The sequence below is a fragment of the Pipistrellus hanaki genome (genome assembly GCF_964339955.1).
Source record: "Pipistrellus hanaki genome assembly, chromosome: 17".
In the NCBI taxonomy this organism is placed as follows: Eukaryota; Metazoa; Chordata; class Mammalia; order Chiroptera; family Vespertilionidae; genus Pipistrellus; species Pipistrellus hanaki.
Window position 1 is genome coordinate 26074607 of NC_140519.1, and position 17619 is coordinate 26092225.

A 17619-nucleotide genomic window follows, 5' to 3' on the forward strand; every position below is an offset into this window, starting at 1 on the left:
TACATTGCCAGTAACATACAAAACCTAAGATTAAAAAATTATTTTTCAATTTTAGACTCTTCTCAATATATTATCAATTTCAAATCCTTATAACAATCAGGGTACAAGTTAAATGAGAGGGCTATTACAGTTCAGAAATTGGGATGATTCTTCTCAACAAGGAGAATGTCCTGTGTTATGTTACCAACCTGGTTAGAACCAGCATCGAAACTATCAGGAAGAAATTCTAGATGGCGAATGGCTCGAACTTTAGTAGGCATCTGGATGATTCTAAATAGCTGTTTTGCTTCTAAGCACCACAAATGAAGATGGTTTGATTTGCCTCCAGCGGCCAGGACTCGGCCATCTCTAGGTAATAAAAAGGTGAGAAAGTAAGACTAGTTGAACTTGATTTGATCCAATGTGATGATGGAAAGGTTCTGCATCTTTGCTGTCCAATATGGTCACTACGACCCACATGTGATTGAAAACTTACATGTGGCTAGTGCTTCTAAGAAAATTAATTCTTAATTTTATTTTTATTAATTTAAATGGTCCCATGCACCTAGTGACAACCATAGGACAAGCTCATGTTTACAATATATATATATATTTTACCTATTGTGCTAAGAAATCAGCTTAACAAATATTTGTTTGATGACTTAACCCAGGGCCAGGGTTAGGGTTAGGGTTAGGGTTAATTGACTCATACTCTCAAACTTTCCCACTTTCTACATTTCACAAATGACTATACAGAATTGGTATAGCATTGCTATATGAAAAACCAAAAACACCAAATGTTTTCCTGCTCAAACAAAGCTATTTCATGTTTGTAAAGTACAGAAAGAATTAGCTTATTGATTTGCAAGGTTGCTGCTTCATTCACCAGGCTTGTCAAGTGTCCACTATCAATCAGCCAGGTCTCATGCCAGGGAGACAGTAGCGAACAGTCATGTAAGACTCTGCACTTAAGGGATTTTCAGTCTAGAGGAGGGGTAGGGAACTTTTTTCTGCCAAGGTCCATGTGGATATTTATAACATCATTCACGGGCCATACAGAATTATCAACTTAAAAATTAGCCTGCTATATTTGGTACAACATTTAATTAACTCACCCCTAATGCCTTGGCAAGGCTGGACCAAATGATTTTGAGGGCCTATATGGCCCACGGGCTGGACATTCCCTACCCCTGGTCTAGAGGAAGGCAAACAAACAAATAAATGAGCCTGATCTCAGCTGACCAAGTCTATAAAGAACTGTGCAGTGAGTGGCTTTGCAGAGCTGGGGAAGGAGGAGAGCTGCACCTGACTATAGTTATTCAAGAAGTACTTTTATTCTTTAAAAAATACCCACTGAAATAGTTATGGCTGAAATGATATGCTTGGCTTTGCTTTAAGACAATGCAGTAGAGAAGCAGTAGGTGGAGCTATGGATTTTTTTTTTTTTAAAGCGCCTATTAGCTGATGATGATTATAGCAAATGAAAGTATTGCAATTAGGACTCCATGTACTTTTTTATATTTTTGTGCATAGTGGAAATTTTCCACAATAAAGTAAAACAAGTTCTACAGACTATATCTAAGTTTGAAGAAAACTTCTTTCCCACATGACAGTAAGATACTGAATGAAAATTTATAAAATTTTACTGAAAGTTAAATTTCTTAAAAATTCTCAGTGTCTTAAAATGCTCATTACCTGGTCACAGCAAACACTTTGTATAGTATACTAGAGCTTTCGGGTGGAGCTGGCAATTGATATTTACAAAAAAGAGTATCACATTCCCAGGCGAAGATGGAATTATCTTTAAAGCAGCTGAGGATGGTGTTACTCAATGGTAGAAAGAACACCTAAACATGGAGGAAAAAAGTCATTGTCATATAAGGATCACATAGCCCTTCTTAAATTTAAAATTATACCATTAGCCAAACATTTTTAAAAAATTATTTTTCTTGAACTAGAGAAAAATACATTCACAATATATCAAAGGGGATAATACTGATATTTCACATACCACTATAAAATAAAAATAAAAGGTAAAATCTTTTAAATAAAAAATACATGACTATAACTAGGCAATTCATAAAATGCTAAGTTTAATAATTAAAAAATATTTAACCTTAGAAGAGATTCAAATGAAAATAACAAGATACCATTTTATGTGAATCAAATTTACTTAAAAATAATACACACATATATGTATACACAACTATACATATAGTCACATATGTATTATATTTACAAACTATTATGCTTATATAAACACTACATTAAATACTATCTACTGATAAATGTTAACGTAATAAATGGTGAAAGGATTGGAAAAGGGCATTGTCACACACTGCTGCTGGTAGTCAAAACTGGTTAAAAATACTGTACAGCATATCTCAACAGCCTTAAAAGTACACATCTTTTCTGAACCAGTCAAGCTATTTCTAAGAGTTAATCCTTTGGGGGGAAATTAGCAAAGTACTTTAAGATAAATGTTTGTTGAGCATTACTTACAAAAAAATGTAAAAAGTTGAAAACAAATACATGATCATATTTTTTAGAGATTTAATTTACTTAATGGACAAGTAAGACTAAAATTGATAGCTAAGTTGAAAATGTCATTTTACTAATTTCTCGAGTTTCAATAGCCTCAAATATAATTTTGGTGTCATCTGTGTAAAACACACGAAGAGAAGGAAGGGAAGAAGGGAGGGAGGGAGGGGGAAGAAAAGAAAATGGAAGAAACCAATGCATTAAGGACAAAATATTCCTGCCCTTCCTCTCAAAATAAATCCCTTGAGACATTTCACATGGTTTGAACCTTGGTTACATCTCCAGTGTCTCTTGGAATGCTGCATTCTTTGGAGGTGAAGTGTTCAGTGTCTTTTAACAGTGGATTGGAGTGTCTCCTGAGTATTTAGTCTGGATATGGCTATTGTCACAGTCACAACAGACAGCAAACCAGAATGACTGTCTGGGGGAAAGCAAACACCAAAACTATGGTGGCTTTTCCCAGTGTTACAAAAATAGTGGGTTAATAAGGCTCTTCCTGAAATACTTCTGCAAACTTGACTCCAATTTGTGTTATTGTCACCCACCTTATTATATACATATACTTAAGAAGTGATTCTAATAGTAATATTATACAAGAACTTCAGGGAATTGTAAGCCATAATTTTCTCAACAAAAGTGGCAGGCTATTGTCATACACTTGGTTTTTCTCATAGGCATATAATAGTATCTTTTTTCAATAATAAACAGTGCTAAGAAACACACGATAATACACACATACATAATAATGCACTATGGAAAATACTGGTTAAATAAAAAAGCCTACTCGGGATTCATGTTAACAAGACATAATAAAAATGCCCACTCAACTTCTGCCCCTGCCTGATCCAGCCCCTCTCTGTTGTCTTTGGCTCACTTAGTCAGACAACCTCTGGGAGATCTCTTGCCAAAAGATTCAGGAAGGCATTTATAAGTGCCATATAGAAAGAACCTATAATGAATATAGTGTATTCTATAATGGATGCATTAAAAGATGGTTTCAAAACCAATGTCAAAAAAGTGACAATACATAAAATAATTCATATAATATGTTTTAAAAAAGTAATAAGATTCTTATAACTAGCAACATTTTTCTAGAAAAGTAATAAATTTATTCCTACTGAGAGAAGCAAAAGCTTAAAAGTTAATGAGCATCAGATGCTATTTTAGGGGAATAGCTGTGATAAATTATTGCCTACATGATTATTCATTACTAGATCTGTGATTTTAATTGCCAGAGTTTAATGATTATAAAATTGTTCCTAATGAATCATGCCACTATTTAGATAGTGTCATCTCTTGACAAGCATAAAAAGCTTAGAAAAAAACTGTAAAAGCACTAACAAATGCACAAGGATGAGGCTGTGGTGTTTTCTTGTAAAAGATGACAATCCTATGCTTTTCAAATCCATTTTTGAGAGGTATGTGAGCTTTTATCCAAGTTTAAAGAGTACAGGCTAGTCATAAGAGCAAGTTAAGGCCAAATGTGTAATTCAGCAGCAATTTTAGTAAGCTCCTATTATATATAGAGAGATTAAATTAACTTTAGTAATATACTTTTAAAAAAATATATTTTAATGATTTTTTCACAGAGAGGAAGGAAGAGGGATAGAGAGTTAGAAACATCGATGAGAAAGAAACATCGATCAGCTGCTTCATGCACACCCCCTACTGGGGCTGTGTCCACAACCAAGGTACATGCCCTTGGCCAGAATCAAACCTGGGATCCTTCAGTCCGCAGGCTGACGCTCTATCCATTGAGCCAAACCGGCCTGGGCAGTAATATACTCTTTATTAAATATTTTCTAATATCCATCATGAAATCTTTTTTGATACATACTGAACCACAGAAATCAGAAACCCCAGGCTTTACTCCAAAACCCAGTTAAAGAGCAAAATAACCTAGCTCCAAGCATCAGTAAAAGAATAAAAATTTACTAATATGAAGAGTTGTAACTAATAAGTTTACCTGAAAGCAGGTATGACTTTGGAGTAAAACAGGCTTTGATTCAAACTGCAACTCCTCTATAAGGGGTGTGACACCTGACAAGTTACTTAATGTTTCTGAACTTCAGTTTCCCTATTTGTACAATGAGGATAATGGCATCTGCTGTTTAGGGTTATTTAAGCTTAAAAAAGAACAAAGTGCTAAGTACATAGTAAGAACTCAATAACTGGTATCTATCACCATTAGTATTAATTACTGCTACTGCTAGGTACAAAAATCAGTGGAAAGCTGTTGGAGTAATAGGCTCTTTAAGAACATTTGAAATCAAAGGTCCATCGTTCTCTATCCGAAACCTTTGGGGTTGTGTTCCAGAATTCAGAATTACTTCTGACGTGAGAAAAGCAGTATGACGCATATTCTATAAATTTGTGCGGAACCCCTAGGTGAACTGGAGCAATGCCCCATACTCAGAAACATTAATCTTTCAGCCTCATGTCAATTCAGTCCAGGCTCTGCCAGATGAATTCAAGTCAGATCAGATTTTGCTGCCAAGTGAGTTATTGAACAACTTTTGGCTCTTTGAATTACTAATAAGGAATTGTGCATGTATTTAATGTGTTTTTAAAAAAATATTCGGACCAATGTAGCTCAGTGGCTGAGCGTCAACCTAGGAACCAGGAGGTCACAGTTCGATTCCTGGTCAGGGCACATGCCTAGGTTAATGGGCTCAATCCCCAGTGCGAGATGTGCAGGAGGCAGCTGATCAATGATTCTCTATCATCATAGATATTTTTATATAGTCACTTAATAGCTTTTTAAGATATTTCATTGCATAATCCCATACTGGAGCTAAATAACGATAATAATAGATAATAACAGCAATAATAGAAATAGTAGCAGCTGCAGCTAACTTTTAGTAAGCACTTTCTATATAACAAGCACTGTACTGAGTGCCTTGCACAGATGATCACATGCAATCCTGAAGCCAACCATAATGTGTTATTACTATTTTCATCTTATACACGTAAGAGAAATAGCTTGTCAAAATGTTTGACATGAATCTACTCTTGCCTTTATATTTCTAATTTATAAAAAAACAAAGGTGAGAGATTGAGTAAATAGATCAATGATAAAACAGTAAGACGAAGCCAGAATATGGAGCAATTTCTAAGACAATTAGCCTGGTCTCTCACTCAGAAAAAAAATTGATGTTATATAAAGTAAAAATGGTGGAAGACTGTTTCAGATTAAAAGAGCCTTCATAAAATGAGACCCACAGCATCATCTGTCATCATGTGCCATAAAAAACAAACAAAAAAAAACACACAAAAGTTCTACTTAAAAAGTAGAATCAGAAACTGGAATAAAAATACAGTTTGATAAGAATAAAAGTCTGGCTTTACAATTATTTCCTATTTTCAGCAGAATAATCCAGGAATGCCAACATCTGGCCCACCTCAGGTTTTTGTATAGTCCAGCAGCTAAGAACTTCACATTTTCAAATTTCTTCATTATAGATGCTTATATAAGTACACACATAATATCCTAAATTTTGCTCTTGGCCTAGAGAACCAAAAATATTTACTAGCTGGTCTTCTGAGAAAAGAAAAATTTGGCTGGTAACCGATAGAATATGCTGCTTTATTTTGGAACAATATATTTACATGAATACTGCATACTATACATACTTTCCTACACTTAATTTTATTTTCATTAACTTTGAGTCCTATTTTTAAAACTAAAATGTCTGAGCAAGGTTAAAATCGGCAAATATCCAGTGTATACTAATTTTAATTTCATGGTAAAAAGAACAGATGGTTTTTGTGTCATTGCTTTATAACTGTTTCCATTGTGGGTTCAACTCCCAAAGCTGTCTTCTTTAGAATTTAAAATTTCATTTAAGTATTAAAGCAATTAAAAAAAACAACAACCTACTAAGACATTTGACCTAAATCCCTGATGAATAAGCTGGCTACAACTTTTATCTTTCTTTAATTATCAAAGGCAAATTAAAGAACTTTGGAATCTCCATGGAGACTGTAAAATAAATTTTTTATTGACATACTGTCCCCCCTCACTGACCTTTTGTATACCCACAGACTGGAGAATATTCAGCTTTCTTTTTCTCTGAAAGGTATCCAGGTCCCAGAGCTGTGCCGTATCAGAAGAAGTAGTGATGGCGTACCTCCCTGATGCATGCACAGAGATCGAAAACACCGATGACTCGTGTCCTCTCATCCAGCTAACAAGCTCCTTGGTGACTGTGGTAAAAAGTAAAATGGTTTTATTAAAATGGGTAAAACACTATATCATTCAAGAATTAATTCAACTGATGACTAGGTATTATGAGACACCTCCATTAATCTACAAAACTGGAAGCCTGTGTCTCGTTAATAAAACGCACTATAGGACATGTTACATTAATAAAACACACTATAGGACATGTTAGTAACATGTATGTGTATCATGGAGGCATGAGGATGAGGCCAAAAAGGGTTTAAGAAAAGCCTACTGTGTGCTAGGGAGCTCGGGCTTTCTCTTGTGAGAAATAGTCTCAGGATAGAGTGCTATACCGGATTGGTGTTTGAGGAAGAGCATTTTGAGGTACCTAGTGAATCTATTGGAAAGGGGAAGAGATTAGACAAAACGACTAATTTATTTGCTGCTGTAACAACCCAGGAAGGAGATAAGGAGAGTCTATACTAAGAATGTGGTGATAGAGAAAGGACAAATTCAAGAGCAAGAGCTATGAAGGAGAAAAATCAAAGGACTTTGTGATCAAATGGATATCTGGAGATGAAAGAGGAGTTAAGACTCCAGTGTCCTAATTTAGTTATGTAAACAGATGGTCATACTACTAACTAACGTGAGAAATACATAAGGAGGAACAGATTTAGCAGTGTGTGGAGAAGAGATAATGAATTTGATTTGAAAAATTGATTCTGAAGTACATGTGTATGCAAATGTGCATGCGTGTGTGACATACAGGCAGAGAAAACAGTCAAAAACTGTTCATGATGGTTATCAGTGGGTGGTAAAATCATAAGTGATCTTTATTTTCTCTTTACATTTTGTGTCTCCAAGTTTTCTATGGTAAGCATCTTTTAATCATTTTTTTCCCTCCAGAAAGATGGATATGAGGAAAATAGAAAGCAAAATGTAAATCTGAGGTGGGGGGGGGGGCAATTGGGATAAAAAAAGGGATATTTGTAATACTTTCAAAAATAAAGATTTATTTTTAAAAATATGTAAATCTGGGAAACATTAATGCACAAAGTATATCAAAACTAAAGAGAGCAGAACAGATAAACCTTTAGGGAGAGAGTAGTGGTTTCTGAGCTCCAGTCTAAAAAGTCTGGCATTAATGGTTAATTTTTCACTAATCTTCAAAGAAAAATAAGAATAATGAGTTTTTCAAAAGCTAAATTTAAAGTACTACTTTTTAATCTAGTATTATATCCGTTTAAGTTTCTTTATGTTAAAAAAAAAAAAACAAACCTTAGTTCTATGAAGTTATGATTTTTCCAATGTCAATTAGCAAAACTAAAAGTTGACAACCTATGTGGGTTCTTCTACTTTTTTTTTTTTTTTTTAATTGGGTCAAAAATCCAAAGTCTAGAAGCTGCTACTAGTTTAAGAAGCCAGGAGAGAGACTACTATAGAAGCTCTCAGAAAGGCAGGGGAAAAACCAAGAGAAAAGTATGAACACTAAGACTCTTAAAGTCACCAAACTGTTAAATGCTACTGAGAAGTAGAATGAGAGTTTAAAGAGTATTTAAACAATCAGAAGTTACTCATGACCTTGGAGATAGAAGTCTCAGTAGCATGGAGTTGGGGGAGCAAGAATCAGAATCCACTGATGGACTCTCAAAGATGCAGGACTTGGCAGTGAAGACAGAGGGAGGTAGTTGGTAAGACAATATCTAACAAAGGGGCCTCATGGTGGAGGAGGGGGGGAAAATAATAAGACAGAAGAAACTATACAAAGATGGAACTAAGACAGAAGAACAGAGCAGAATATAAGGAAAGCAATCGCAGAGAAGCACAAAGACTTAGTTTTTCAGAATTTCTGTGACAGCAGTGTTGGTAATACCAAAAATTGGGAACAGTTTAAAGTCCATCAATAGGTAATAGGTTAAATAATTCTGGTTGTGCAAATATCAACGGAGTAGATAGAATATTTGGTAATGATGTCAAATATATAATACATATGAATATTTGAGGTAAGAAAATATTGCACAAAACAATATCCATAGGTGATCATGTTTGTGAGAATGTAGAAAAGGCATAAACATGAAAACAGACTGGAAAGATAGGTCACAAGACAAAACCCCTGTCTCCGGGCATTGCTGAAGACCGCTGCTTTTTCTCCAGCATGTGTCTTGGCGAAGAACTGCAGGGACCCTGCAGCTGGACTACTGGACTGGGAATCCTGGCTCTTCCACTTAGAAACTGTGGGGCCTGGGTCACGTGACTTCTGTGCCTCGTTTCCTCATTTGCAAAATGGGGATAAAAAGTATCCATCTTCGTGGGTTATTATGATGATTAAAATTAATTAACATGTATCAAGTCATACAACAAAGAATAAACACTGAGTGTCAGCTATCACCATTATTATTATTATAGTTTATATATTGTTTTAAACAAACACATCAGTTACTTTAATAACAAGAAAAAATAGGTGAGATACCTTTTTTCTTAGTAAGTATAAGAGATTCAGTCTATAGACCTCTACACTCTATAAAAAATGCTGTATAAAATACATAGGTTATATTTAAAAAGTATTCTGTCCTGAGTATTTGGAATTTGGCCTTCAAAGGGAGGTATAGTCTTTATCCAGGCTCTGGGGAGGCACCCTCTAAACCCCTGGGACCTCCCCATCCATAGGAATGTCTTTGTTATTCAGACAACAGCTAACAGCTTATGCTAAGGAGAGAATCTCAAAGTGGAGGTCAGCCATACCAAAAAGACCAACCATGTGAGAGATTAAAAGCTTGGGGCTTTGGGCCACATCTCAGCCTGACCTCCACAGAGAGGATGAAAGGATGAAAGCCGAGTTCATCCAGGAGGGCAATAATTCAATCAATCATGCCTACACAATGAAGCCTCCATATAAATTCTGGACGTCAAATCATGGGTGAATTTCTTGGTTTGGCAAAACTCAGTGGGGATGGCTACACATCGAAGCTGAGAGCGTAATGCGTCCTGGAGGCCAATGGAACCTTCTCAGATTCCTCCCTATGTTTCTTTCTTTGGCTGGGTCTAATTTCTATCCTTTTGCTACATTAAAACTATAATCATAAGCATAGTGCTTTCCTGAGTTCTGCGAATCATCCTAGTGGATTATCAAACCAGAGGGGACTTGTGGGAAACCCTGAGTATACAGCCAGCTGATCTGAGGAGAGGATGGCCCTGGGGCCCCTGAACCTGTGGCTGGTGAGGGATGGCTTTTGGGGCCTGCTCCCACAGACCCCTAGCAGGACTCGTTTATCTTTTACCCTGCTTCAAAAGACAAATAGGAGGACATCTTACCTGTATCGAAACATTTAATGGAATAATCAGCCAACGCCACAAGGAATTCAGACTTCCTATGGAGATTAAAGGCCAGAGCCGTGCAAGCTTGTGCTGTTCGCTGAACAAGATTAAACCTATTAAGAGATGACTGCATTAGTATCAGAAATTCTTCCAATAACCATCAATTTTATGTTGGAGGAGTCCTTAGAGATGAAGAAAATGAAACCCAGGCCAAAAGTAGATTACGAAGAGAGCTAAATGCCATGTACAGGAGTCTGGATTTTTACTTACACAGTGGGAAGCCAGCAGAATTATGACCAGGCATGGCTTTTAGAAAGATGATCCTGGCAGCAATGGCACATGCTTAGAGGGACAAGGAAGAGGTGACCTCTGAGAAAGCCGCTACAGAGAATCTCAGCCAGAGTTATGAGTATAAAGTGAAAGAACAAACAAAAGAGGTGTCAGAAGTCAAGTGGAGAGAGGCTCAGGACCCCCTAACGTGGGTGATGAGAGAGAAGCAGGAATTCTTCACGTGCACATGAAGATGAGGACAAATATCCCATCAAGTTATCGTGATGATTAACTATACAATGGCTAAATGAAATAATATGTTAAGTGTTTAGCAGAGTACTTGGCAAAAAGCAAAATTGAATCTATAAAAAAAAAAATACATTTTTCAAGCTTGGGCAAAAGATATACAAGTTTGGGGACAGGAAAAAAATAAGTTGGATTTTAAACATGTGGAAATTAAGGCCCTTGCAAAACATTTAGAGCTGCTTTGTCCAAAAGGAATATAATGCAGGCCACATGTGTAATTTAAAATTTTCTAGGTGTCATTTTAAAAAAGTAAAAAGGAACAGTCAAATGAATCTTAATATATTTTACTTAATTCAATATGTTGAAATAGTATTTCAACAATTAATTAAAAATTAATGAGATATTCTACCTTCTTTTTTTTTTTTTTTTTTTTTTTTTTTTTGTCATCCGAAGTCTTAAAAATCCAGTGCATGTTTTATAGGAAAAACACATCTTACTTTGGACTAGCCACCTTCCAGGGTCTCACGAGCTCCATGTGGCCAGTGGCTGCATGGCAGCCGGCCTGGAAGCTACCCAGTGGTGGCAGAAGCAGGTCTGAGTTACCCGTATTCACATGGCAGCTGAGTGAAGCCGGGGGCTTGGTGGTGGTAAGATTACCAAAGAGAGACCTGGAGTGTGGAAGGAAGCAGGCCAAGGACAGATCCCAAAGTAGCACGACAATAAAGGGAAGATGAGTCAGAAAACACAGAAAAAAATAAAGAGGTAGAAAAATCAGGAAAATGTTGTACCTGGAATCATCATAAAAAAATTTCAGGAAGGAGAAAAGAAAAGAGCATTTACTAAAGAAAAATTGTAGAAACCACTGGATTAGGCAATCAGGAAGGCTGTGAGGAAGCCCAGCAGAGTGGATTTTAGAATCGGGACAGAAGTCAGCTCCGCCACTTACTCCTCTGCTCTGCAGTAAATATTTACAGAGAGAACAGGAATGTGGACAAAATAAAGGAGAGGACCTCATGACCCGGACGGCTATAGAGGACAGAGATTAGCCCTGGAAGAAATTAGGATCACCTACTTTTATGAATAAAGTGGCAAAGAGGTGCAGATGGTTAAAGTTTCAGATATATTTGAGGCTGCTGTTGGGAAGGAGAAAGGGAAGCTTGAAGGCAACAGTCAAATAAGAGTAGGGTCCAACACAAGGACATTGATAAAGGTTTGAAAGCCTCAGCAGTTGCTCTAGGCTCTTTGGCTCAGTGGATAGAGTGTCGGCCTGTGGACTGAAGGGTCCCAGGTTCGATACCGGTCAAGGGCACATGCCTCCATATCCTGTGACCTGCCATGGAGGAGGCAATCAATCAATGTGTCAGACACATTGATGTTTCTTTCTGTGTCTCCCCCTACTGTCCACTCTCTCTAAAAAAATCAATGGAAAAATATCCTCTGATGAGGATTAGCAACAAAAACAAATACTCAGAGGAGGATGGGAGAAGTAAATAACTAGAGAAGTAAATGAAACATTCATTATTCTGTAATATAGCCAAACAACAATTATTTTTATTTCATTTACCAGTGAGAGAAAAGGAGAGACAATTGTATTGATTTAAGACCGGGAATTAGCAGAGTAGGTTAGGCAAGAGAAAAGGGTGGGAGAACTGTAACCATTACATTTTTGGTAATGAGGAGAAACATGAATAACAGACTTCTATCCAGATAAATAAATCACAGATGACCTCTTCTTTTCTTGATTTTTTTTTTGAAAATAAGTTACTGAGATCATGTTCCCTACAAACAAGGATATTCTCCTGTGTGATCACAATACAACCATCAAAATCAGAAAATTACGTTTATATATTACCACCATCTAATCCTCAGACCCTATTCAATTTTCCAGTTGTCCCAATAATGTTCTTTACAACAAAAGGGTCAGTTCAGATTCATGCCTTTACTTGTCATGGGTCTGGAATAGGTCTTCAGTCTTTCCACAACTTTCATGGCCTTGATCCTTGTGAAGATTGCAGACCAGTCTTGTAATACAATGCCCTTAAATTACCTTTGCCTGGTGATTCAAAAGATTAGATTTCGGTTACATGCCCTTGGAACGGAATATCACAGAGGTGACACTGTATGCTCTTTACTGTACCTTATCAGGTAGCACACAAGTTTTGATTTGTCCCACTATTATTTTAACTGTAACCATTTGATCAGGTGGTGTTTAGCAGGCTTCTTCACTGTAAAATTACCCCTTTTCCTCTAAAATTAAAAAATATTTTGCGGGAAGTACTTTCTAACTATGCAAATATCTGCTCTCATTAAACTGTTGAGTGCAGCACAAATGCCTGGATTTCTATTTCATTCAATGAGTTACTATCTCGTTATTTATTTTAATACTCAAATTGTTTACAATATGGCCTGAGGGAACTCCTTCAAGTTTACATTTATATCCTTGTGAAACATTCCCATTATTTTTTTTTTAAATTCCTTCTTTTCAGCTACAAATTCATCTTGTACTTTGCTTGCCTTCATCCTGAAAGTGGTCATTTCTGCAAGAATCCTTGAATCCTTCCAGCAGATGTGATATTTAGAAAAGAAGAACTGAACATGTACTTTGTTAAGCAGGACCTGTTGTTGCTGTCAGGTCCTGTGAATGGACAAAGCTAGGAAATATATGTAAATATCATCCACTCATTTGCTTGTACACACACCTCTATTTCTATATCTATACTAGAGGCCTGGTGCATGAAATGCGTGCAATGGGTGTGTGTGGGGGGGGGGGGGTATCCCTCGGCCTAGCCTGAACCCTCTCCAAACTGGGACCCCTCAAGAGATGTCCAACTGTCTGTTTAGGCCCGATTCCACCCATCAATTGATACCTAACTGCTCCCACAGCCTGATCGACACCTAACTGCTCCCCTGCTGGCCCAATTGCCCCTAACTGCCCTCCCCTGCCAGCTCAGTCTCCCCTAACTGCCCTCCCCTGCAGGCCTGGTACCCCTTCAACTGTCCTCCTCTTCAGGCCTAGTCCCTCCCAACTGCCCTCCTTTGCTGGCCTGATTACCCACAACTGCCCTCCCCTGCTGGCCATCTTGTGGCAGCCATCTTGTGTCCACATGAGGGCAGCCATCTTTGACCAAATGGGGGCAGCTATTGTGTATTGGAGTGATGGTCAATTTGCATAGTACTCTTTTATTAGATAAAACATTTAAAACCAGAGTTTGCACAGATAAATCAAATTGCAACCCAGTACCACAGACTCATTCTAGTTTCCTTCCTTTCCAAGAATTAGAAACCTGGCCCCCATTTTCCTCAAGATACTCATTTGATCAATGCCCCTATCTTCCTCATGATTGCCCTGTCCCCGATACAGACACTTTCTGACTTTGGCTGGGCAGTCACAGGTCTCCCTCCCATCTGCCCCCACTACTTGAATGCCAAAAATTGCTTTTGTACAATACTAAGTCACCAAATCATTCAGCAAAGGGAGAGAAGAAGAGGGAGAAGAGGGAGGATCAATTCTTTAAGATCCCAAAATCTAGCATTCTGGCACAATGTACAAAGAAATTGTGTTCTTTCTGAATTGCCAAATGAAGGACCAGACATTTACTGAAAAATTGGCAATAATAAATCTTTAAATTTAAGGAAAAACAAACTACTAAAGTTACTGTTAAAACCAGAACTTTATTTAATCCTCTCAAATATATAACCATATTATCATTCTATCCTTCCCCACTTTCTTCCATCAGCATTAAGACAGTGTTTTTCAAGGCACCTGAAAGAACATCCGTAAGATGCATCCGTAAGGCATCAGTAAGAACTTAACAAATCTTCCTGGATGAGTAAGTAATAGCAGGTACCAAAAGTCAGTGAATTAATAACATTTAACAAGGCAAATCTCAAAAAGTATCACTCACCTGTTTCCAGGCAAGTCAAAACCATAGATATTTCCTTGATGATCCCCAGCAATTAAGCAATCACCTGAGCTATCAAAAGCCACATTCAAAAATCGCAGAACTTTGGGAAGGTAATCAGAAGTGGTATGAATGATGTTCACTATAATTCTGCAAAAAATACCAACACACACACATTAAATTCTATGTCAGGCATTACTTGTTATTATGAAAAATATGGCTTTTAAAGCATAATTCACTAATTTTAAAGCTGTCTGACTACCCATTCTTCCCTCTCTTACTATTGTTGCTATTTCTCCTCTCCTAGAAGCAATCCTACAATGATTTCAGAAAACAGTTCAGAAAGTTCCTCATCAAAGTAGCTTTTGTTCATTTAATTATCAAACACCTGACAAGTCACTAGGTGTCAGACACAGAATAAGCCAGGAACTAAGAGTAATCGATAGACCTGGGTACTGCCCTCATGGAACTTCCAGTGTAGTGGTCAAGACACATTTAAAAAATAGATGCACATAGGAACAGATTTATAAATTGTGATCAATAGACAACAACAGGATATAAGAAAATGTATTTTGGATTTAAATTGTTATAGGAAGCAGCAGACATGATAAAAACAGCGAGTTTTCTATAAATCACAAGCTGCTTGTACAACTAGCACTGTGCTGCTCAGGGCATGCAGAGTTGACACTTAAATGTCTATTGCTTTGTAGAGGAGCAACCCAAGGATCAACAGAAAAATTACAAGAACAAGAAACACAATGAAACACAAACTCAAGTGGTGAAGCAAAGTCCAGGAAATCCTAGGGAATTAGAAGCAAGAAGATCAACCAGTGTGGCAACTGGAACCAAGATGGCCTCACTTTGGGGCAAAGGATACCATATAATCACACAGGAGAGGCTGAGCCTTAATCAGGACAGACATTTAGGAAGAGAATGAAAAGCAGGGCTGGGAGAGGAGGGAGAAAGAGGCAGAGCACAGGGGATTTTCAGGGCAGTGAGAATATTCTGTATGGTATTATGATGGTGGGTTCATGTCATTATACATTGGTCCAAACCCATAGAATGTACAACACCCAGAGTGAATCTTAATGTGAACTGTGGACTCTGGGTGACAATGATGTGTCAGTGTAGGTTTATACACTACAACAAATGTACCACTCTGGTGGGGGAAATGGATTCGAATTGAGAAGGCTATGCATGTGTGGGGGCAGGCATTATATGGGAAATCTGTACCTTCCTCTCAATTTTGCTGTGAACCTAAACTATCAAAAAAAGAAGAAGAAGCCCTAGCGAGTTTGGCTCAGTGGATAGAGCCTTGATCTTCAGACTAAAGAGTCCCAGGTTCGATTCCAGCCAAGGGCACATGCCCAGGTTGTGGGCTCAATCCCCAGTGGAAGCATGCGGGGGGGGGGGGGGGGGGGGGGGGAGCCAATCAACGATTCTCTCTTATCGTGGATGTTTCTGTCTCTCTCTCCCTCTTCCTCTCTGAAGGAATAAAAATACATTAAAAAAAAAGAAGAAGAAAAAGAAGAAAAGGTCTATTAGGGGGGGAAAAGGAGCAGAAGCAGAAGCTCTGGCCTTACTAGAAGGCTGACCTGCCTTGTAGGATGTGAATCCTGCACCACTACCACTAAACAAGCTAAAATGTCAACTCCAGGGAACCGGACGTTTGTTTGCTCTGTTACTGTCTCAGCGCTTGGAAACAGCCGATGAATGAGTGCTAGCCGGAATGAATGAATGCTTGCCGGAATGCAGACGAGGGCTAAGGGGTGGACAAAGTGCGGCATTTGGAAGGGGTAGAAATGCACTGTTATCCTTCGCCCTTCTCCTGAGTTCTTTTCCTGCTGCAGTAGCTAACCAAGTCTTACTGAGCATCTACCAGGAATACCGGAGGATACTATGGTGATTTGGGCAGGCCGAGTCTTGGCATCACCAGGAGCACAAATTCCTCCTTTCCATTCTCTTGCGAGGACCACCTGTCTCCTGCTCCAGGCTAATCCTGGTCACACCCTGACCCCCGGCCTGGGAAGGGTCTGCACCTCCTCAAGTCACCCAAGCCAGGCATCCCGGGCAGATCAGAGCCAGAACCCGAACCTCCCCTCCCATCCTCCATCCCCCCTCCACCCTCCTGCACCCCTTCCAGCGATCCCCTCCAACAGCCCCTCCAAAAGCAAGGACCCGCCCCAGGCCGGCCTCCACCCCCTGCACAGCCTTTACCCGTCCCGGGCGGCCGGGGATGGCTTGCGGTGCCATATCTTGCCGCTCTCCTTGTTGCCCAGGTCTGTGCTCTGCATCTCGGAGCCCACCCGCGGCGGCTGCCGGGCGGGTGACAACCGTCCGGTGCTCTCCCGGCAGGCCCCGCGCTCCGGGCCCGGGAAGTTTGAGCGCCAGCCCGGGACGGCCCGATGTCCCTCTGCCGGTGACAACCACGCGCAGGACGCCGGCCTGGCTGTGTGCAGCCAATCGGAAGGCGGTTTCCTTCCAAACTAAGCCCCGGGAATCCTTCCCGCTTCGGACGATGGAATAGGCCAACGACCTTTAAGGCCCCGCCCCTGGAACCCAAAGCCTTCTGGGAATCGTAGTTTTCTGCCGGTGGAACGTAGGTGCGAGGAGTAGGCATGGGAATTCTGCATTCTGGGGTCCTCGCGGAATTTTAGGCTTCCAACGGAGGCATAGAAAGTGATTTTTCTCCCGTGGTGCCTACTTTCTGTCCTATATTGCATTTAGAGATTGAGGGGTTGTAGAGACAACTAATAGAGAACCAAGGATTCAAATATAGAGAATTAAAAGGCTTCTTTTTATTGAACATTTGGGCTCGAAAGAATCTTTGCAGAGTTCATTCTTCTCAACCTTTTCACCGCGTCATGGTTATGTTTTCAATTCTGTAATCTAACAGGAAGTTCCAATATTATGGTGTCCAACCCACCAATCATGAAACAGAAAAGTAATGTCATCATCAACCATCATCAGTTCTTTTTTGTAAAACTTCACTAAGCACTTCAATACTGCTTACTAGGTAACAAACACCCTGCCAAGTGCTTCATGAATATTAACTCATTGAACTCATTTAATCTTCATAGCAAACATACATATTATTCTCATATATAGTAGTCAATGAGGTCATGTATTGGTTCCCTGAGGTTGGAGTAACAAATTATCACAAATTCGGTGGCTAAGAAAACAGAAATTTATTCTCTCAAT

General features: G+C 38.8%; 1 protein-coding gene across 2 annotated transcripts in view; it reads right to left on the bottom strand.

Annotated features, from left to right (window-relative positions):
- TBC1D31 (TBC1 domain family member 31) overlaps nucleotides 1-16931 on the bottom strand; it is a 37702-nt gene extending 20771 nt beyond the window's left edge. For both annotated transcript variants that reach the window (XM_084864902.1, XM_084864903.1), the window contains exons 1-6: nucleotides 16636-16931; nucleotides 14422-14568; nucleotides 9998-10113; nucleotides 6548-6726; nucleotides 1675-1826; nucleotides 189-348 (exon numbers count right to left, since the gene is read on the bottom strand). In XM_084864902.1, the coding sequence (XP_084721028.1) occupies nucleotides 189-348; nucleotides 1675-1826; nucleotides 6548-6726; nucleotides 9998-10113; nucleotides 14422-14568; nucleotides 16636-16712 (831 nt within the window). In that variant the 5' untranslated portion in view covers nucleotides 16713-16931. The remainder of the gene's footprint in view (nucleotides 1-188; nucleotides 349-1674; nucleotides 1827-6547; nucleotides 6727-9997; nucleotides 10114-14421; nucleotides 14569-16635) is intronic.
- Nucleotides 16932-17619: the final 688 nt, after the last annotated feature.